Source organism: Capra hircus, chromosome 19, assembly GCF_001704415.2.
Source record: "Capra hircus breed San Clemente chromosome 19, ASM170441v1, whole genome shotgun sequence".
Taxonomy (NCBI): Eukaryota; Metazoa; Chordata; class Mammalia; order Artiodactyla; family Bovidae; genus Capra; species Capra hircus.
Genome location: NC_030826.1, coordinates 10,738,933 through 10,761,555, shown reverse-complemented (window position 1 = coordinate 10,761,555; position 22,623 = coordinate 10,738,933). Strand labels below are relative to the sequence as shown.

At 36.8% G+C, this 22,623-nt stretch overlaps 1 protein-coding gene and 1 non-coding gene across 2 annotated transcripts in view; one reads left to right on the top strand and one right to left on the bottom strand.

Moving 5' to 3' along the window:
• Window positions 1-22,623, bottom strand: part of MED13 (mediator complex subunit 13) — a 97,842-nt gene that overhangs the window by 11,472 nt on the left and 63,747 nt on the right. Inside the window, exons 17-26 of the mRNA XM_018064145.1 lie at window positions 13,379-13,540; window positions 9,149-9,372; window positions 7,342-7,531; window positions 6,008-6,470; window positions 4,621-4,840; window positions 3,774-3,965; window positions 3,368-3,591; window positions 1,427-1,569; window positions 1,000-1,158; window positions 696-881 (exon numbers count right to left, since the gene is read on the bottom strand). Of these exons, the coding sequence (XP_017919634.1) occupies window positions 696-881; window positions 1,000-1,158; window positions 1,427-1,569; window positions 3,368-3,591; window positions 3,774-3,965; window positions 4,621-4,840; window positions 6,008-6,470; window positions 7,342-7,531; window positions 9,149-9,372; window positions 13,379-13,540 (2,163 nt within the window). The remainder of the gene's footprint in view (window positions 1-695; window positions 882-999; window positions 1,159-1,426; window positions 1,570-3,367; window positions 3,592-3,773; window positions 3,966-4,620; window positions 4,841-6,007; window positions 6,471-7,341; window positions 7,532-9,148; window positions 9,373-13,378; window positions 13,541-22,623) is intronic.
• On the top strand, window positions 468-539 carry TRNAC-ACA. The gene has a single exon. It is a non-coding gene; the product is annotated as a tRNA-Cys (tRNA).

The window sequence follows — 22,623 nt, the reverse complement described above, 5'->3', positions numbered from 1 at the left end:
AAATGCTAGTCATTAGGCCAGAAATCTAGGTACAGGCAGGGGTATGCTTTCCCTCAAGGCTCCAGGGGAAAAATCTGTTTCCTTCTTTTCCAACATCTATTCCTATTTTCCTTGGCTCATGCTCTTTCCTCCATCTTCAAAGTCAGCAGCAGTCATTTCTCTCTGACTCTGCTTTCCTCTGTTCCCACTACACAGTCCTCTCCTCTTTTGTGTACAGTCAAATTTCTCTTTGTCTCCCTCTTCTATGGATCTATAAGATTGCGTTTTGGGCCCACCTGCATAAGCCAGAGTAATCTCTCCATCTTAGCTCTTTACTCAGATCTGCAAATGCATGCACATAACATTAACAGTCACAGGTTTCAGGAACATACACAGGACACAGATGTTTTGGGAGGCATTATCCAGTCTATAATCAGAATCACCCAGATTTATTTTATATTTGCAAACCTCTAGAGAACAATTTGACTTCCCTGGTGGCTCAGATGGTAAAGCATCTGCCTACAACGCAGGAGACCCAGGTTCAATTCCTGGGTTGGGAAGATCCCCTGGAGAAGGAAATGACAACCCATTCCAGTACTCTTGCCTGGAGAATCCCATGGATGGAGGAGCCTGGTGGAATATAGTCCATGGGGTCGCAAAGAGTCGGACACGACTGAGCGACTTCACTTTCACTTTTCAGAGAACAATTCACTTACCATTGTTGGGATTGAAAGCTAAGTCTAAATTTTCAGTGGTGTAAGTAGCTGAAGCTACTTGCACAGAAGCAGAAGTTGGAAACACAAGTATATGAGTACATGATGTATCCTGTGGGGTATTAAGCTGAGATGTCTGCATGTTTAGAGTGGAGCTTCTTCCAAATACAGAACCAGTTGACACAGAATCTGAAAAGAAAATGAAAGGTATTTTTTTCTTTTAATGAATGAAGAATTAATTTTATATAATACTTAGAAACTTAAGTACATAAAGAATTAAATCTGACATAAACTAAAGATAGCTAACCTGGCATAATAACAAAAGAGCCTTGGGGTTCCATTGCTACCAAGCAAGCGCTGAGAATGCTAGGAGAGTCTGCAGCAGATATACCGCACATTCTGCACATGTCTTTCAGCCTTTTACTTAGAGACTGCAGGTTTCGACGACTCAGCAAACAGCTCCAATCTGTGGGTATCAACAGTAAATATTAAGAATAACATCCAAAGTAAAAGCACTCTGTTACCAACCTAAAGAACAGAAGTTAAAACATAATGGTTTCGAAATTAATGTATTCCGCAAGAGTCAAGTCAAAAATCTATTACTGATATGTCTCAGCATCTTTTACCCCCTAACTTCAATACATGCTGATAACAGTACCTACTGAACATAGGATGAGTTGACTAATAAGCAGAAAGAGGATAAAACTGGAAGATGACAAGAATAGCAAATTTACCTTTTAATTCTCCATGACCAATCCTTCCTAAACGGCCAATTACAACTCTCCATGGCAATGAACTCATCTGTACAAGTCCTAAGCACCATTCCCAAAGTTTCTGTAGACCAAATCTTCTAGCAGATCCTTTTTTCCGACGAGCTCTGTTGTATGGAATAGAGACAGTCGTAAATATTTCTAAAATTCCTATGATGACATTTCAAAAGAGCTCAAATTTGTGAAAAATTGGTTCCTTCATTTTAATGCTTGAAATTTTTCCACAACTCCTAAATAAGAATATAAAATTACAGGTTTGGTATGCTAGTTTACATTTTGTTTAATACATGCTAAAACATATACTTAAAATTAAAAAGCATTCACAAATTATCAAAATGCATCAGAAACAGTACTCTACACCAGAGACTGGCAAGCTTTTCCTTTAAAGGCCCAATACTTTAAGCTTTGCAGGCCATCAAAACTCTTCTGCAACAACTCAACTCTGCTGCTGCAGCATGAAACAGACAACAGTTACACAAATAAGTGTGGCCAGATATGGCCCCAAAACTGGAGTTTGCCAACCTCTGCTTCATACGTTAAATTGAAAAATATCGAACAAATCCCCCCATACTTCTCACAACAAACAATGCTGTTTTCATGTCCTTTATTAGGCAAGTACATAAGCACTCTCTGGAGAGCAACAGTGGCTATCATTGTTGAGTACTTACTATGTACCAAGTAGCATGCCCAATTAACTTATATGTAACACCTCATTTCATCCTAAGAACCCTTATAAGGCAGATAAAATTATCCTCCTGATTTTACAGAAAAGTAAGCTATAGCTCAGTTGGGTAAAGTAATCTTCTCAAGATCACACAGCCAATAAGCCAGGATGGGGATCTGAATCCAGATCTCTATGACTCTAGCACTAGACTTCTTAACCATCATCCCACTTTTACTTTCAGTAAAATGGCAATATACTATCTCTATATTGGGAAGGTAGTATTATTCTTTCTCTATTCTCATTCTCATCCTTCACAGATCAATGTTTCTATACCCGTTTCTTCAGTGCCACTATACCCAAATAATCAAATTTTTTTTTTTGTATATAACCAATTTCTGACCTTAAAACTACAGCATGTTTATAAAATGAAGAAGAAAATAAAGGAGAGAACCAAAAGTGAAAGATTGAAAGTTATTTCATGGACTTTTCACGTTCTCTTAAGCAACGTTCACTAGCTTTGAAATATGGTATCAGTGTGTCTATTAAGTGATAACTCAATACAAGGTTCATCTGTTGTAAACTATTAGTCACAGTCTTCATGAATAACTAGTCATGATACCTAACTACTATCAGCAAGAATTCTAAAGAGGGCCACCATTTTCAGAAGACACTCCAATATTTAAATTGTAAAATTTTTAATTGGTGTTTAGTCACTGAGTCATATCTGACTCTTTCGTGACCCTCTGGACTGTAGCCTGCCAGGTTCCTCCATTCCAGGGATTTCCCAGGCAATAATACTGGTGTTGGTTGCCATTTCATTTCCCAGGGGATCTTCCTCACCCAGGGATCAAACCTACATCTCCTGCATTGACAAGTGGCTTCTTTACCACTGAGCCACCAGAGTAGCCCAAAATTTTCAGTGAATAAAGTTAATTCAGTTTATTAGGGACTGTATCTTAGATGGTACATGAGAAAAAAAGATGTTCTAGGATGCTTTACTGGATTTTAAATTGCAAATGACCTTCTAGTCCCATGTTTCAAAATTTGTTAGGCTAAAATCATTACCTCAAGGTTTATTATATACAATTTAAGGGCTTTAATCTCTTTTGTCTATTTAATAGATTAATCAAAATTATGAATTCTCTTACATAATACAATATAAATATTCATTATAAAAGAAATGAAAAGTACCCATAATCCCAAGACTTAATATAATGACACATTTAAGAAAATAAAAATACCTGTTTGGGACATCAATGTTAATGATACAAGTTTCTAAAAGTTCTCCATATAGATCTGTGCAAGATGCAAGAATCCATCTTTGATCATGTGATAAACAGTAGCCCACGAAAAGAACATTATATTTCTGTCCAGCTTCCCCAAAGGTTTCTCCTAGCTCTGTTTGTTTATCCTTCACTGGAGCCAGGATAAAAGGAGGTGTGTAAAGTCGAATACACTCTGGTCTCTGTAGAATAAAACGTTAAGTTACTATGGCACCATACAAGTGCAGAAAAACTTTTTATTGAAAATAAAAACCCATTACGAGATAACTGGAAAATAAGAACTAAAAAGAAACCTGCACTTAGTTTTGCATAAAATTATACAAAGTAGTCATTTAATAACTTTGGTTATGGAAAACATACTTACATCAGGACTTTTAAGAGCTGTTTCCATGGCTAAACCTGGACCAAAACCAGTCAATGTTTTCACATTGGTTGATGTTGGAAGTGGTCTCCGACACTGGGTAAAGGCCGAAAAAGCCAGAGATTTTAAATGCTGGGTATAGATTTGTCTATCTTCATGCTTCACAGGTTGCAACAGGTACTGACAGGGAACAATCTAAGAATTAAAGGCAAATAGTACAAATGTTAAACTCTTAACAAGAGATAAAAAAAGAATAGTAGGTTTAAAACTCTAAAAAATTTTTTAGAAAATTTAAACAGAACCTAAGTAAAATAATAATTATACTTTCTTATCTGGTATATAGATTTTAATACTCAATTATACTGATGAGTTATGTAAAAATCTTTAAACATTTCTACATAGCAGCCATACTGATTAATACTGCCACTGACTGCCATAGTCCTATTGTAGTATATAAAGAAATAATTCAAATTCTCTGCATACAACTTAATGTGGTTAGTTTTTCTCTACTTTTACTTTATAATCAGTCTTATTTAGAACTCTAACTTATATCAGTCCATTCTTGATTTTCTTATTTAATCCAATGAATTTAAACATTATATTACATAAAAGTAACACAGGAGAAACATTTACCCTACTTAATGCAATCTTTTTATTCTCCATTATTACTGTGGTATGACTGCAAGTTTATCTTTTATAAACTCTCTAAGATTTCTAATATCATTTAAAATGAAGTCAATAAAATAGAATCTGGCTTTTAGAAAATCAATCTAGATATAGAATAGTAGCTGTGAAATGTCTATCAGGACCAAATTATTTTAAATAAACTTGTAACATTTATCATTCTTACCTGTACAGAAACAGTATTCTTAATATGAGGAGGAAGAGTCTGGACCATTTCCAGAAAACATCGAAGTAACCCCAAAGTCCATACATTAGAAGAATTAGTGCTCTCATCTTTATTTTCATATGTAAAAGGGTCAATTATATAAACAACAATTGCAGGTGGATAAGTGATTGCATGTGAATCACCATCTGTGGGGATGCCCACTTTGTCCCGATCCATTGTGCTAAAATTTGAAGTAGAAATAAGACAGTTAGGGAAAAATCTGTACTCTACCTTCTTAAAATAGCATCAAAGGAGGTTCTTATCCTCTCCCCACTTTGGGGGTGGGGTGCTATCGAGAGCCTCTCTAAAAATGAGGGACACCGTTCCAAAGAGAATCATAAATGTTCACAATTTCATGGTACGCAAAGACCCTTGGCATTAAGAGGTTTGCAATTAAAACAAACAGAATTCTTAAAACCACAGAGTATAAGAAATGTCAGACAGCATAGTGCTTATGTGTTAAAACTGAGATACAAGTTAAATGAGCTGCCCAAGATCACAAGGCTATCTAGAGGCAGAGCTAGACCAAAAAGAAACCAGTTTTCCAGACTTAGTCAGCGGTCTACTACATTTTTAGAAAATACACATTCATTTCATACTTCATAACTTCACTGGTGATTAAGCTTCATTCTTTGATGGCGGTATGAGTTTTTAAAACTCCAAATCTATAGATATTAAAGATAGAAGGATCTAGCTGGGTAATTAAGAGTTTGTTTTTAATCACATTTATAACTTTGGGGAAAACTGCACCTGGGAGCTGAAAGACATAACCAGGCTCAGGCTATCCTAACCTATAAATCAAAAGGGAATACCTTCATAAAAGGAACAGAGCTGTCATCATCATTGTTGTTGTTATAAATAACTAATGAGATTGGAAGCATTTTCTGAGGCACACAATGTACATTATATCCTTCTGCTCCCACTTTCCAGATAAGAAAACACTGGCTCAAAAAGGTTAGGTAACTTTCCTAAAGTGATATAGCCAGTAAATGACAGAGCAAGATTCAAACCCTGGTACAACTCTTATGCCTCTGAACAGGGTCATTCAATAGTGACTTATAGATTACTGGAGTGATTTGCACAGGCGACTCAACTTGACAATTATGTCACAGAATAGACTCAAACATCACAGGACAACTGGACTAGATGGTTTTCAGGGTCTTCATTTCCACTCTAAGATTCTATGATAAAAGACTTTACAAAGAGTCTTCATCATAATTTTATAGGTAAAATATTCAACATTAAAAACTAAAATTTCAAGGGTAAGATCAAAGGCTTTTCTATATTCTTATTCAGACAGAAGCGGCATATATTTATATTTCTGCAAAATTAGTATATTTAAAGATACCTTTCAGACACATCAGGATGTGGCTGAGTGGGAACTGAAGACGACTCTCCAGAAATGCCAGCAGTTTGTAGAGCTGATGGAGGTTGCCCTCCTAGCTGGCTATTCGGAACTGTACTTGCTTGTGTAGACATGGATCCCGTAGCGCTACTGTTCATAGTGCCAAAAGGTGGAAATGAAGGTAGTTTATTTGATGACATTCCACTATTCAAGTTGGAGGACAACGAAGATGAAGTTGAAGTTGTAGTCAAGGTTGAGTTAGCTGTGGCAACTGAAGAAGACATGGCAACACCTGAAGTCATTGTCATAGTGCTGCTCACTGTAGAGGCCAGGGTAGCAGATGGGGTACTAGCATTTCCAGTACTTGTCATCTGAGGTGGTGTAATCAAAGACTGACTTGTAGGGGCAACTAAATTTGGCTGGGAAAGTAAAGAGCTGTCCAATGGCTGGGATGCAAGATAAGGACCTAAAGAAAATAAAAACAAGCAGGATAGTTAATTCTTTATTTCACTAATTGGTTCTTTGGTTACTATGTGAATAATAATTAGTGGATAGTTTTTCAGTAATTACCCTCTCCCTAAGTTGCCTGGTAACAGTGTAGCACACACTAGCTTACTATTTCCCCTAGAAAGTGAAAAAAATGAATTCTGAGTGGAATTGGAAACCACTTTCAATTGAAAAACCAACAGATACAAAATAAAAAAATGATTCCCATGAAATATCCAGCAAGTTTTCATTAAACCATTCAAAGAGTTCCCTGGTCACAAGTTGAAAACTGACTATACTGGGGACTAATTCAATATAAAACAGAGGAGTTCAAATTATGGAATTCAAATGATAGGAATGTCTAATGAGGTTCAGTGTTTTGGTTCTGTGTCTCTTTGGATTAAGTCTAAAGTAAATCCACTGATATTCAGTTAAGGGTTTTAAAAACAAGTCTTAATAATTGTCATTTTCTTAATTCTAACAAAGAACTCTCTCTTGATATTGTAGAGGGAACTACAGGTTGTTTTTATCTCTAAACCATTAACAAATCAAGAATCTCAATGTCAATAAACTTAAACAAAAAACACGTATCTTCCTACTTGATAGGAGCCCTATTGCAGTGATCAAAGTTTTTTCTGTAAAGGATCAGATAGTAAATATTTTTGGCTTTGCAAGTTACACAGTCTCTGTCACAACTACTTAGCTCTGATTTTAATAGCACAAAAGGAGGCCCAGGCAACCTGTAAATAAATGAATGGCTGTGTTTCATTAAAATATTATTTACAAAAAGTTGGTGGACTGGGTCATACTTTGCTAAAATTGGCCTTATACAATAAATATAATTTCAATACCTAAGTCGTATCTGCAGACTTGCGCATAAAGCTTGAGTTTAGAAAATGCTTCACTGTTACCATCAGCTGCCTGAGAAAACCATTCTGCTACCAACTTTTCTGATAATTTCTTTGATGCAGTAGATCCAACTCTCATGATTCCATCCGTCAATAATCGAGAAATAGGTCTATGTTGACCCAATCGACAACACTATAAATATACATACAGAAATCAGAATTAGTGAATTTGCTATAGTTGTTTTTAGTACATATCATAAAATAAAGCATTGAAGCTATTTAAAGAATAAGCTTTATCTTTTATAATTAACATTTGGAATAAAAATATCAAGTGTGAAACAGTGCCATAGGTCTTCATGCTTTTTACATTAGAAATCCATTAAATTTCTATCAAAGTTATCTCCAATGAAATAAAACACCTAGATAATAATAATAGCACTAAAACCACGTACTTTGAATAACAAAAACTTGCAGAATACAGAAGTAACTGAGTATAGCTCTGCAGCCATTTTAAGTCATATAACTATTTCAAATCATGTATATAAATACAAATATTCAGCTCTGCCTCCAATTCTGCTGGCCACTATGGTTTGTTATACGAAGTCCAATTTCAAATAGGTTTGCAACACTGGGTTACAAAAACTTATGACCAAGAATTTCTTTACTGTAAGAATTTCAAAGGCTTTAATAATCTAACATGTATAACGAATCTCTAAAAGGTAAATAAATACACAATGTCTCCCCAAACCTATCTAACTATGGAATTTTTTTCTCGGAAGATTTTGCAGGACTAGTGTTCTAAGTAACACTCCTTGGAAATATTTTCTTTTATAAAACACACTACAGATATCTTGCAATTATTAAGCAGAATATTAATGAGGAACTAAACTAGCACAAAATAATGATTCAGATTGTAGAAGAAATTTTAAAGACTAGACTTCCAAGTATTTGTAGGAAAAGGAAAATACCATCAGTCCTTCATATCCTTAGGTTCTGCAACCATAGATTCAACCAACCAACCATGGATCAAAAATATTAAAAAAAAAAAAAAAAAAGTTTCAAAAAGCAAAACTTGAATTTCCCACGTCTGCAACTGCTTACATAGTATTAGATATTGGAAGTAATCTAGAGATGGTTTAAAGTATAAGTGAGGATATGTGTAGATTATATGCAAATACTATGACATTTTATATAAGAGATTGGGCATCCATAGATTTGGATATCTGTAAGGGGTCCTAAAATCAATACCCTCAGGATACTCAGGAATGACTATAAAATGAAGACTTTATGTTCCAGAGTACTTAAAACTTATAATCATTGCACTCAATGATTGATACAACGCAAGAATTATAACTTAAAAGACCAGCCAAAAATTTCAGAAATAAAATGAGTCTTAGAGAGGCCTATCATAGCTATATACTTACTATGAGCAAAATAAGGACTAGAGTCACTACCTGAGGTCCTGCAGAATTAAGAATTCTTTTTAAGACTAGAATTTTTAAAAATGTAATTTTTTTCCTAGCCATTTAACAACATTACCCTTTCTTTCAGAAAAAGATTATCTTAAATGGGCTGTATACGCATACAATGTTTTCCCTCAGTATGGCAACTTCCACCGTGAGTCATGGCATACACATCTAACAAGGGATCTGGGTCAAAGCGGTAAAGAATGTAACTGGCTGGTACAAGAACTAAACATCTAGCCTGACATCATTATTCTTCTTTACCAATCAACTGAAATGTTCAGTATATTTTATATATAAACATACAAATCATAAGATGTTTTAAAACGACCTTTTAAAGTACCTACCTCATATATTGCAGTAAGATCTCTAAAAAAGCTTTTAGCTCCATTTAACAAGGCTTCATTTTCTGGACAGAGTACAACATAGGCTATATCTCTTTGAGATCCATAGGGTTCCAGCATAAGTCTCTCCCAGTAAGGGAGAGCAAATGGAGAAAGCACCAGAAAATCAAAATCATAACCCAACAAAAACGTGGGAATTGGCAGTGGTTCTGGGGATTCATCAGTTCCTAAACAAGAAAAGACATATTTTAAGAAAAGATCTAAAAGAGGAACATTTAAATGTCAAGAGTTAGTGAAGTTATTATTAGTAGTAAAAATATTTAAAGACAAAAATGCCTTAAAGTCAGTGACTGAGACTTTTACAGTTAGGAATTTACTAAAAATCTGTATGAAACATGTGACATACCTTCACTTAAATGAAAAAAATTAATTTGGGTGAAAAACTTATCAGTACAAAAGAAAATATGGGAGGGAGAGTTTTTAAAAATATTAGTTTCAGGTGTACAACACAGTGATTTGACATATTTATACACTATAAAATAATCACCAAAATAAGATCTGTTACTATTATTCACCACACAAAGTTGTTATAATTTTACGAACTGCATTGCCCATGTGTACATTACATCCCCATGATTTATTTATTTTATAGTTGGAAGTTTGTACCTGTTAATCCCTTTCACCTGTATCATCATCATTTTACTCTGAATAAATTTAGACTAGAAAAAATCTTCGCAGGCATAATGTAAAATCTGTACATATACAAATTGATTGACCTGGACTTCTCTGGTGGTCCAGCAGTTAAGAATCCACCTCCCAGTGCAGGGGACATGGGTTTAATCCCTGGTCTGAGAAGATTCCACATGCCATGGGGCAACAAGCCCATGTGTTACAACTACTGAAGCCCACGTACCCAGAGCCCATGCTCTGTAACAAGAGAAACCATAGCAATGAGAAGCTGGCACACCACAACTAGGGAGTAGCCCCACTCACTGCAACTAGACAAAGTCCACAAGCAGCAATGAAGAAACAGCAAGGCCAAAATTAATCATGAAAATAAAACTTAAAACTAAAAAAAAAATAAAAATGATTAACCTGACAATATAAACTTTAAATTGCGGCATGAAAAAATACTACTAACAAAGGCAAACAATTAAAAACAAATCAGAAGAAAAGATTTGCAACACATACAACAAAAGGTTAATTCCCTTACCATAGAAAGGGAACCTATAAATCCATAAGAAAATGATCAACATCATAATAGAAAAATGGGCAAAGGATATGGACAAAGTTCACAAAACCCAGAAATACCTCTTATACATAAAAAGATGCTTGATCTCATTAAGAGCAAAGAATTTAAAATAATTAATAGCAAGTGCTACATGCCAGGTAATGTTCAAAGATCTTTACATACATTAAGTCATTTAACCCCATGAAAACCATGAGACAGACACTAATATTAACTTGATTTTAGAGGTGAGAAAGCAGGAATAGAAGAGTTAATAACTTGTCCAGTGTCACACAAGAAGTGGCACAAATGGGATTAGGATTCAGGAAATCTACCCTTACAGTCTGTATTATTCTACCATTCAAACTATAAAGAAACACACCATTTTCTCCCATCTACTCAGCACCTCACTGGCAAAGGTTTGGGGAAACAGGCATTTTATTGATGGGAGTTTAAACTGCTATGGTAGGGAGCAATTTGGCAATACTTTTTTTAAAAAAATTACACACGTGCTTTAAGCCAGGGATTGTGTACATTATAGAAAAACAGCTGTAATGATAATGATGCAAACAATACACATCCATAAACAGTAGACTGGTAAAAATTACACCATGTGTAAAGAATAATGGAATATATGCAGCCATTTGACTGCTAAAAAGAATGTAAAAATACGATAACAACAAATGCTGGAGAGGGTGTGGAAAAAAGGGAACCCTGCTAAACTGTATGTGGGAATGCAAATTGGTATAACCATTATGGAGAACAACATGGAAGTTCCTTAAAAAACTTAGAAATACCACATGATCCAGCAATCCCACTCCTGGGCATGTATGTGGAGAAAATCATAATCCCGAAGGATACATGCACCCCAATGTTCATTGCAGCACTATTTACAACAGCCGAGGCATGGAAGTAATCTAAAGGTCCACTGAAAAAGAAATGGATAAAGAAGACATGGTACAAATATTGTTGTTTAGCTGCTAAGTTGTGTCTGACTCTTTGCATCCCTAGGGACTGTAGCCCACCAGGCTCTTCTGTCCATGAGATTCTCAGGCAAAAATACTGGCATTAAGAAGAAGAAAAAAAAGACTACTGGAGTGGATTGTCATTTTCTTCTCCAGAGGATCTTCCTGACTGACCAGTGATCAAACCTGGGTCTCCTGTGTGGCAGGCATATTCTCTACCACTGCCCTACCTGGGAAGCTCAGTACATACACACAGTGGAATGTGTGCCTGCGCTGTGTGCTACGTCACTTCAGTTGTGTCTGACTCTGTGCGACCCTATGGACCATAGCCCTCCAGGCTCCTCTGTCCACAGGATTCTCCAGGTAAGAATACTGGAGTAGGTTGCCATGCCCTTCTCCAAGAGACCTTCCCGATCCAGGGATCGAACCCAGATCTCTTATGTCTCCTGCATTGGCCAGCAGGTTCTTTACCTGCAGCACCACCTGGGAACCCTATAATGGAATATTACTCAGCAATAAAAAAGAACAAAAAATGCCATTTGCAGCAACATGCATGGACCTAGAAATTATTATACTAAATAAATCAGACAAAGACAAATATCATAGATTATTCAGCTGTGGAATCTACTTACAAAAAAAAGATACAAATCAACTTATTAGCAAACACAGAAACATACTTACATATATTGAAAACAAACTTACCGTTTGTTACTAACGGGGAAATGTAGGGGGGAGGGATAAATCGGGAGCCTGTGATATACACACTACTATACATAATCAACAAAGACCTACTGTACAACCCTAACTCAAAGTTCTGTGATGACCTATATGAGAAAAGAATCTAAAAAAGAGTAAATATATGTATAACTGAATCATTTTGTTGCACACCTGAAACTAACATTGTAAATCATTTAAAATCTTTTAAAATCATTGTAAATCTATTTAAAAAATAGAAAAAAAAAGAAACTAAAAATACTATAATTAAACTGCAGTTTTCACTGAGTATCAAGGTGTTGTTTTTTTTTTTATGACTGAGTTGCATCTTTGTTGTTGCACACAGGCTTTTTCTAGTTGCAGCGAGCACGGGTTGCTCTCTAGTTGTAGTGCATAGGATTCTCATTGCAATGGTTTCTCTTGTTGCAGAGCATGGACTCTAGACACCTGGACTTCAAGTGTTGCAGGTCACAGACTCTAGAGTGCTAGCTTATGGGCTTAGCTGCTCTGCAGCTTGTGGGATCTTCAGGGACCAGGGATAGAACCTATCTGCATTGGCAGGCAGATTCTTAACCACTGAGTCACCAGGGAAGCCCCGAATATCTTTTTTTTTTTTTAATGAAATTTATTTACCCATTAATAAGAGGAAAAGGAAAATATGAGCAAATCTACTACTTCTGTACATGATGCATTCTAAAACCATGCAAAAAAGTCAAGGATTTCAATGCTAAGGACTGTGATTCCAAATATATTTTAAAGTTCCAATTACATCTCACCTTTCAGAGACAATTTTTTCCCCTCTAGAGACAATGTTCAACAGATAGTTCAAGTATTATGAATGTTCCTTCCATTACAGCTGATTACAAATCTACTGTGTACTATGCGGGAGTTATTCTTGTCACAACTGGCAAATTTCATGTTTTTGTTTTTTTAAAAAAGGAAGACCTTTGGGTCTCTTATCACTAGGACTATCTTTTTTATATCATTTTTCATTCAATTTTGCATGTAAAATAGTAACTTACAAAAAAAGTAGTGTATCAATCCTTTTAAAAAATTTGGCAGTATGATTCTTTCTTGGCATAGAATCTTACTGGTCAATGTAACATGTAAAAACAAGGTGTTCTTTCTGAAGTGAGATTGGAAACTTCAGTAAACTGAATGCTGAAAATGTTTAAAATAAGGAAGGCTGAGATTGACCACAATGGCCTTAAGTCAAGCATATGCCACAGAAATATTTAAGGAAGATAAATGTGCTTATTAGAGTTGGGTAAAGATACTGAGAACTGATATGAAATAAGTCAATACATATGATTATAAATTACTTACCATAAGAGCCTCGGCCAGCCATTTTATGAAATTGTTGCCAAGTGAGAGGACCTTGAACCCCCCAAGGCCTTACTGTTCTTTTTTTCTGAATAGCATCCTGAAGAACTGGCTGAAGCGATAGGAGCATTCGAAGTATATCTTGTGAGCACTGCACACTCACATCTACAACCATTAAAAAAAGAAGAATTGCTATTGTCAACAAACAAAAAATTTTAAGATAACAAATCCATCTAGGAAAGTAAATTCAGCTCTACATCACCAAGATTAAGCATCTGCTTGTAGAGAGAACTATATTGAGTTCTATCTAAAATGATCTGTGCGTGCAAGCTAAGTCACTTCAGTCGTGTCCGACTCTTTGTGACCCCATGAATCGCAGCACGCCAGGCCTCCCTGTCCATCACCAACTCCCGGACTTCACTCAGACTCACGTCCATCGAGTCAGCGATGCCATCCAGCCATCTCATCCTCTGTCATTCCCTTCTCCTCCTGCCCCCAATCCCTCCCAGCATCAGAGTCTTTTCCAATGAGTCAACTCTTCGCATGAGGTGGCCAAAGTACTGGAGTTTCAGCTTTAGCATCATTCCTTCCAAAGAAATCCCAGGGCTGATCTCCTTGCAGTCCAAGGGACTCTCAAGAGTCTTCTCCAGCACCACAGTTCAAAAGCATCAATTCTTCAGCACTCAGCTTTCTTCACAGTCCAACTCTCACATCCATACATGACTACTGGAAAAACCTTAGCCTTGACTAGACGGACCTTAGTCAGCAAAGTAATGTCTCTGCTTTTGAATATGCTATCTAGGTTGGTCATAACTTTTCTTCCAAGGAGTAAGCGCCTTTTAATTTCATGGCTGCAGTCGCCATCTGCAGTGATTCTGGAGCCCAAAATAATAAAGTCTGACACTGTTTCCACTGTTTCCCCATCTATTTCCCATGAAGTGATGGGACCAGATGCCATGATCTTCGTTTTCTGAATGTTGAGCTTTAAGCCAACTTTCCCACTCTCTTCTTTCACTTTCATCAAGAGGCTTTTGAGTTCCTCTTCACTTTCTGCCATAAGGGTGGTGTCATCTGCATATCTGAGGTGATTTATATTTCTCCTGGCAATCTTGAGTCCAGCTTCTGCTTCTTCCAGTCCAGCGTTTCTCATGATGTACTCTGCATAGAAGTTAAATAAGCAGGGTGACAGTATAGAGCCTTGACGTACTCCTTTTCCTATTTGGAACCAGTCTGTTGTTCCATGTCCAGTTCTAACTGCTGCTTCCTGACTTGCATACAGATTTCTCAAGAGGCAGGTTAGGTGGTCTGGTATTCCCATCTCTTTCAGAATTTTCCACAGTTTCTTGTGATCCACACAGTCAAAGGCTTTGGCATAGTCAATAAAGCAGAAATAGATGTTTTTCTGGAAACCTCTTGCTTTTTCCATGATCCAGCGGATGTTGGCAATTTGATCTCTGGTTCCTCTGCCTTTTCTAAAACCAGCTTGGACATCTGGAAGTTCACAGTTCACGTATTGCTGACGCCTGGCTTGGAGAATTTTGAGCATTACTTCACTAGCGTGTGAGATGAGTGCAATTGTGCAGTAGTTTGAGCATTCTTTGGCATTGCCTTTCTTTGGGATTGGAATGAAAACTGACCTTTTCCACTCCTGTGGCCACTGCTGAGTTTTCCAAATTTGCTGGCATATTGAGGGCAGCATTTCGTAGCATCATCTTCCAGGATTTGAAATAGCTCAACTGGAATTCCATCACCTCCATTAGCTTTGTTCATAGTGATGCTTTCTAAGGCCCACTTGACTTCACATTCCAGGATGTCTGGCTCTACGTGACTGATCACACCATTGTGATTATCTTGGTCTTGAAGATCTTTTCTGTATAGTTCTTCTGTGTATTCTTGCCACCTCTTCTTAATATCTTCTGCTTCTGTTAGGTCCATACCATTTCTGTCCTTCATCGAGCCCATCTTCACGTGAAATGTTCCCTTGGTATCTCTAATTTTCTTGAGGAGATCTCTAGTCTTTCCCATTCTGTTATTTTTCTCGATTTCCTTGCATTGATTTTGCTGAGGAAGGCTTTCTTATCTCTTCTTCCTATTCTTTGGAACTCTGCATTCAGATGCTTATATCTTTCCTTTGTCCTTTGCTTTTCGCTTCTCTTCTTTGTACAGCTGTAAGGCCTCCCCAGACAGCCATTTTGCTTTTTTGCATTTCTTTTCCATGGTACCTTAATAGACAGAACAATACCTCATACACAAATGGTACCATTAATTCGTATTATTAAATGGTATTATTAATTATCCACTTTAAATACCTCTACTTTGGTAAAAAGATCAGATAGATAACACTGGTTACTATGATTAAAGTTTAATTTGTGAAAAATAGTAAACTGTAGCAATTCTAAAGTATACAATTTGCATAGTAACAGATAAACTTGTTCACACTGCTAAATATTGTCATAATGCACATAAATACTTTATAAACCTAGACTTAAATGCCCACATAATTTTTATAAACCTAGACTTAATAGATTTACAGATTATCAAATTATTATGATCTACATTTCTGACCAACTATCAGAATGGATATGAAAGGTGATGCTCTTAAACATCAAATAGCTTTTTAAAAAACCATGAAATTTCCTAATATAATTAATCTGTCCCTTGAGAATGGTTCAGTTCTATCATTAAATCTTGTCTGAGCACTCTGTTACATTAAATCATTTAACTTTAATTCATTATTATTATTATTGCCTAACCTATTATTTCCTGCTCTAATTCCCTATATCTATAAATAGTATGCTGCTGCTGCTGCTAAGTCGCTTCAGTCATGTCCGACTCTGTGTGACCCCAGAGACAGCAGTCCACCAGGCTCCCCCGTCCCTGGGATTTTCCAGGCAAGAACACTGGAGTGGATTGCCATTTCTTTCTCCAATGCATGAAAGTGAAAAGTGAAAGTGAAGTCGATCAGTCGTGTCCGACTCCTAGCGACCCCATGGACTGCAGCCTACCAGGCTCCTCCGTCCATGGGATTTTCCAGACAAGAGTACTGGAGTGGGTTGCCATTGCCTTCTCCAATAAATAGTATACAGAATCAGAAATAACTAAATTTCAGATATATTGCTGAATAACTATTATACTTAATAAACTAGTATATACATAGCAAAAATACTACTTAAAGTGATAAGAGCTATTTGAAGTGGACTGATAATACACTAGTAAATAAAAACAGGTTTTAAAACTGGAAGATATTTTACACAAATAGAACTGTGTATTGATATGTGTTTACATAAAATCTAGAAAAGCTTTCACTGGCTAAGGTTGTTTATCATAACCAAAAGGGGAACTTTTATAAAACACATATATAGAGCTTACCCTGAGAAATTCTGATATGAGTAAAGTTCAGGAATTTACAGTTTGATTTTAATTCAGAGAGATTCTCATTCACAATCTTTCATTATTAAAAACATATAACAAAGACCTACTATAGTTCAGGAATTATGCTAGCTGCTGGGAATACTGTGAAATACATTCTTATTCATGTCTTCAGGGATCTTATAATCTTGTGGGAAGGAATGCATGAAAAAGAATATAACTGCCAGGTCTCAAAGCTGAAATCTGGTTGGAAAGCAATGGTTTTAGAATATGTATTTTTAAGAGTGATCATGAAGAACAGATGTTCTGTTGAGTAAAACAGAAATAAGCATCCAGAAATAAAACTTCATATTTACAGTCAATTGATTTTTGACAAAGATGCCAACACAATTCAATGTGAAAAGATAATCTTCTCAACAAGTGGTTCTAAGGCAACTGGATATTCATGTGCAAAAGAAAAAAACTGAACCTCTTCCTTACATGATATACCAAAGTTAATTCAGAATGGATCACAGATGTAAATATGTGATGAAACAATAAAACTCACAGAAAAAAAACAGAAGTAAATTTTCATGACTTAGGATTAAAGTCTTTGTAGATATGGCACCAAAAGTATGGACCAAAAGTACAAACCAAAAAGTACACAAGAGAGTAATACACTGAACTTCATCAAAATTAAAAACTCTTCTCCTTCAAATGATAGCATCAAGAAAGAGAAAAGACAAACCAGAGAAAAGGAGAAAATATGTGCAGATGTTAAGAAACTTATATCCAGAAGATATAAAGAACACTCACAACTCAACAATGAAAAAACAAAACAATCTAATTTAAAAATGGGCAAAGGATCTGAAAAGACATTTCTCCAAAGAAAAAATACAAACAGGCAATAAACACATGAAAAGACATTCAGCATCATTAGTCATTAGGGAAATGCAAATCAAAACAATAATGAGATAATATTTCACAATCCAGTATGAGATGATGGCAATAATTACAAACACATGACGACAAGTGTTAATGAGAATGTGGAAAAAGTGGAACCCTCACACACTGTGATGGGAATGTAAAATGGAGCAGCTGCTTTAGAAAAGAGTCTGGCAATTTCTCAGAAAGTAAAACAAGAGTTATCAAGTTCACTCAAGACTAATAAAAGTATATGTTTACACAAAAACTTGTACACAAATGTTCAGGGTATCATTATTCACACCAGCCAAAGAGGGTAAACAATCCAAATGCCCATCAACAGATGAATAGGTAAATAAAATGTGGGATATGCATAAATAGAATATTATTTGGCAATAAAAATGAATTAAGTACTAACACATGCTACAACCTGGATGAACTCTGAAAAACTATGCTAAGAAAAAGAAGTCAATCACAAAAGACTATAGAGTGTATAATATTATTTATATGGAGTATTTAAGAGGCAAATCTACAAAGACAGAAAATAGACTGGTCATCGGCCAGTGCAAGGAGCGGGTGGTTGGAGGAAAACAGGAGTGCGCGCTCATAACTATAGATTTTGGGGATGATGAAAATGTCCTAAAATTGATTTTGGTGATGGCTACACAAGTCTGTGCTAACTAAAAACCATTCAGTTGTTCACTTCAAAGGGATGAATTGTATGATACGCCAAAGTTGCTTAAAAATGAGTGATCATGCAGTGATGTAATGATGGGGCTGGGGCAATTTTTACTTCTATTTATCTATATTATTTAGATTAACTTTCTTTTCAGAAAGTATGTATTTTTTTATAATTAGAACAAAGCTTTTCCTATTTTGAAAAAAATAAACATTACCATTAAATTATAGACTCTTAATTCCTTCTAACAAATATTTCAACACCTTGGACTTCTGGACATCTACTACATGCCAGGTACTATTTTAGGTATTTGGACATAACAAACAAAACAGACAAAAATCATTTCTTGTACACAGAACTCACACAGAGGGAACTTAATGGAGTGAGAGATAATAGTTAATACATTATACAACATGTTTAGAAGGTAATAAGCAAACACTAGAGGGAGAAATCAAAAGCAGCAGGATGGGGAAGATGAACAGTGGTTTGCAATTTTACACTAAGATGACTTCTGACAAAAGTAAAGAGAAAAGAGAGTTACTCATGTGAACACCTGGAAGAAGTGTCCCAAGCAGAGGAAACAATTGGGGCAAAGGTACTAATGTATTAAATCAGAGCTTGCTACTATTTAATGAAGCTGTTATAATTTAATGAAAAAGTACTCCATGATTGAAAATTTAGGTTTTACAGCATGTTTATATTGAAATTTTAAACTGAAATATATATTTTTTTGTTCTGAATTATTTTCTCAATGTAAGTTCTTAGGATAAAATTCATCTTTATGGCTACAGAGTTATCTGTTTATATCAATCTTTATTGTTATAAAGAAAAGTGCTCATTAGGTAAATAACCTAGCATTTGCCATTTGTTGCTGTTGTTCAGTTGCTCAGTCATGTCCAACTCTTTGTAGCCCCACGGACTGTAGCATGCCAGGCTTCCCTGTCCTTCACAATCTCCCAGAGTTTGCTCAAACTCATGTCCATTGATTCAGTGATGTCATCCAACCATCTCATCCTCTGTCACCCCCTTCACCTCCTGCCTTCAATCTTTCTCAGCATCAGGGTCTTTTCAAATGAGTCAGCTCTTTTTATCAGGTGGCAAAAGTACTGGAGCTTCAGCTTCAGCATCAGTCTTTCCATTCAATGAAGTGAAGTGAAGTGAAGTCGCTCAGTCGTGTCTGACTCTTTGCGACCCCATGGGCTGTAGACTACCAGGCTCCTCTGTCCATGGGATTTTCCAGGTAATAGTCCTGGAGTGGATTGCCAATTTCTTCTCCAGGGGATCTTCCCAACCCAGGGATCGAACCCGGGTCTCCCGCATTGTAGACAGACGCTTTACCTTCTGAGCCACCAGAGAAGTCCAATCAGTACTTAGGGTTAATTTCCTTCAAGACTGACTGATTAGATCTCCTTGCTATTCAAGAGACTCTGAACAGTCTTCTCCAGCACCACAATTCAAAAGCATCAGTTCTTCAGCACTCAGCCTTCTTTACGGTCAAACTTTCACATCTATACACGACTAGTGGAAAAAACCATACCTTTGACTCTATGGACTTTTGTCAGCAAAGTGGTATTCTGCTTTTTAATATGCTGTCTAGGTAGGTCATAGCTTGTCTTCCAAGGAGCAAGTGTCTTTTAATTCCATGGCTGCAGTCATCTTCTACAGCGATTTTGGAGCCCAAGAAAATAGTCTGTCACTGTTTCCCCATCTATTTGCCATGAAGTGATGGGACCGAATGCCATGATCTTCATTTTTTGAATGTTGAGTTTTAAGCCAGTAAACTCTCCTCTATCACCTTCATCAAGAGGCTCTTTAGTTCCTCTTCACTTTCTGCCATAAGGGTGGTGTCATCTGCTTATCTGAGATTGTTGATATCTCTCAGAAATCTTGATTTCAGCTTGTGTTTCATCCAGCCTGGGATTCTGCATGATGTACTACTCTGCATGTATTTGTTTCTGCTTTCTTGACTATGCCAAAGCCTTTGACTGTGTGGATCACAACAAACTGTGGAAAATTCTGAAAGAGATGGGAATACCAGACCACCTGTCCTGCCTCTTGAGAAACCTATATGTAGGTCAGGAAGCAACAGTTAGAACTGGACATGGAACAACAGACTGGTTCCAAATAGGAAAAGGAGTACGTCAAGGCTGTATATTGTCACCCTGCTTATTAAACTTCAATGCAGAGTACATCATGAGAAACGCTGGGCTGGAAGAAGCACAGGCTGGAATCAAGATTGCCGGGAGAAATAATACCTCAGATATGCAGATGACACCACCTTTGTGGCAGAAAGTGAAGAAGAAGTAAAGAGCTTCTTGATGAAGGTGAAGAGGAGAGTGGAAAAGTTGGCTTAAAGCTCAACATTCACAAAACGAAGATCATGACATCTGGTCCCATCACTTCATGGCAAATAGATGGGAAACAGTGGAAACAGTGGCTGACTTCATTTTGGGGGGCTCCAAAACCACTGCAGATGCTGACTGCAGGCATGAAATTAAAAGATGCATACTCCTTGGAAGCAAAGTTATGACCAACCTAGACAGCATATTGAAAAGCAGAGACATTACTTTGCCAACAAAGGTCCGTCTAGTCAAGGCTATGGTTTTTCCAGTGGTCATGTAAGGATGTGAGAGTTGGACTATAAAGAAAGCTGAGCACCGAAGAATTGATGCTTTTGAACTGTGGTGTTGGAGAACACTCTTGAGAGTCCCTTGGACTGCAAGGAGATCCAATCAGTCCATCCTAAAGGAAATCAGTCCTGAACAATCATTGGAAGGACTGATGCTAAAGCTGAAACTCCAATACTTTGGCCACCTGATGCGAAGAGCTGACTCACTGGAAAAGACCCTGATGCTGGGAAAGATTGAGGGCAGGAGAAGGGGACGACAGAGGATGAGATGGTCGGATGGTATCACCAACTCAATGGATATGGGTTTGGGTGAACTCTGGGGGTTGGTGATGGACAGGGAGGCCTGGCATGGTGCAGTTCATGGGGTCGCAAAGAGTCAGACATGACTGAGCAACTGAACTGAACTCTGCATATAAGTTAAATAAGCAGGGTTACAATATACAGCCTTGATGTACTCCTTTCCCAATTTGGAACCAGTCTGTTGTTCCATGTCCAACTCTAAACTGTTGCTTCTTGACTTGAACACAGGTTTCTCTGGAGGCAGGTAAGGTGGTCTGGCATTCCCATCTCTTGAAGAATTTTCCAGTTTGTTGTGATCCACACAGTCAAAGGCTTAAGCGTAGTCAATAAAGCAGATGTTTTTCTGGAATTCTTTTGCTTTTTATATGATCCCACAGATGTTGGTAATTTGATCTCTGGTTCCTCTGCCTTTTCTAAATCCAGCTTGTACATCTGGAAGTTCTCAGTTCACGTGCTGTTGAAGCCTAGCTTAAAGGATTTTGAGCATTATCGTGCATTTTCTATTGCTTGGCAAGTAAGTGCTTTTTTCTTTTTTTGAGGTATAATTGACATAATATTAGTTTCAGGTGTACAAAATGATGATGCATATGTATTGCAAAATGATCACCACAGTAAGTCCAGCTAACATCCACCAACAAATACAGTTGTAAATTCTATTTTCTTGTGATGAGACCTTTCATCACAAGAAGATGAGTTGGTTCTTAAAAACAAATAATAAAACAGAATACCACTAATGCCACTCTTGTTATTATTACTACTGTTACTACTGCAAATATCTGAATTCTTATTTTGTGTCAGGCACTCTGTTTTATATGGTCTCTGTTTATTTGTATTAGCTCATTTCATTCTCTCAACATTGTAAGAGGTAAATACTATTACTGACTATTTCCAAAAACTGAGACAGAGATGAAATAATTTGCCCAAGGGCATAAATTATAGTGATGGAGCCACGTTTCAAACCCAAGTAGTCAGTTCCATGGCCTATGTTCTTAATTACTACTTTAAAAATCTATGTATTAAATCTGTATCTATAGATACATTAAATCCACCAGTATACCATACTTCCTTGGTCTTCTTCCTACCTCCTTAATTTCCTACCCTGGGCCCTCCTCTTCTTCTCTCTCTCTAAACGTGAGTCCTACCCTTAGACTTCTCTACCTGCAGTCACTCCCCAGGCTGTTCCATGCAGCTCCACAGTCTAAAACACTGACAGGGGCCATGTAGGCGTCACATGCTCAGTCATGTCTGACCCTTTGAGACCCCATGGAGGAAGGGTTGCGACCCCCTAACAGGCTCCGCTGTCCATGCCTGGAAAATACCAGAGTGGCTTGCAATTTCCTCCTCCAAGGGATCTTCCCAATCCAGGGA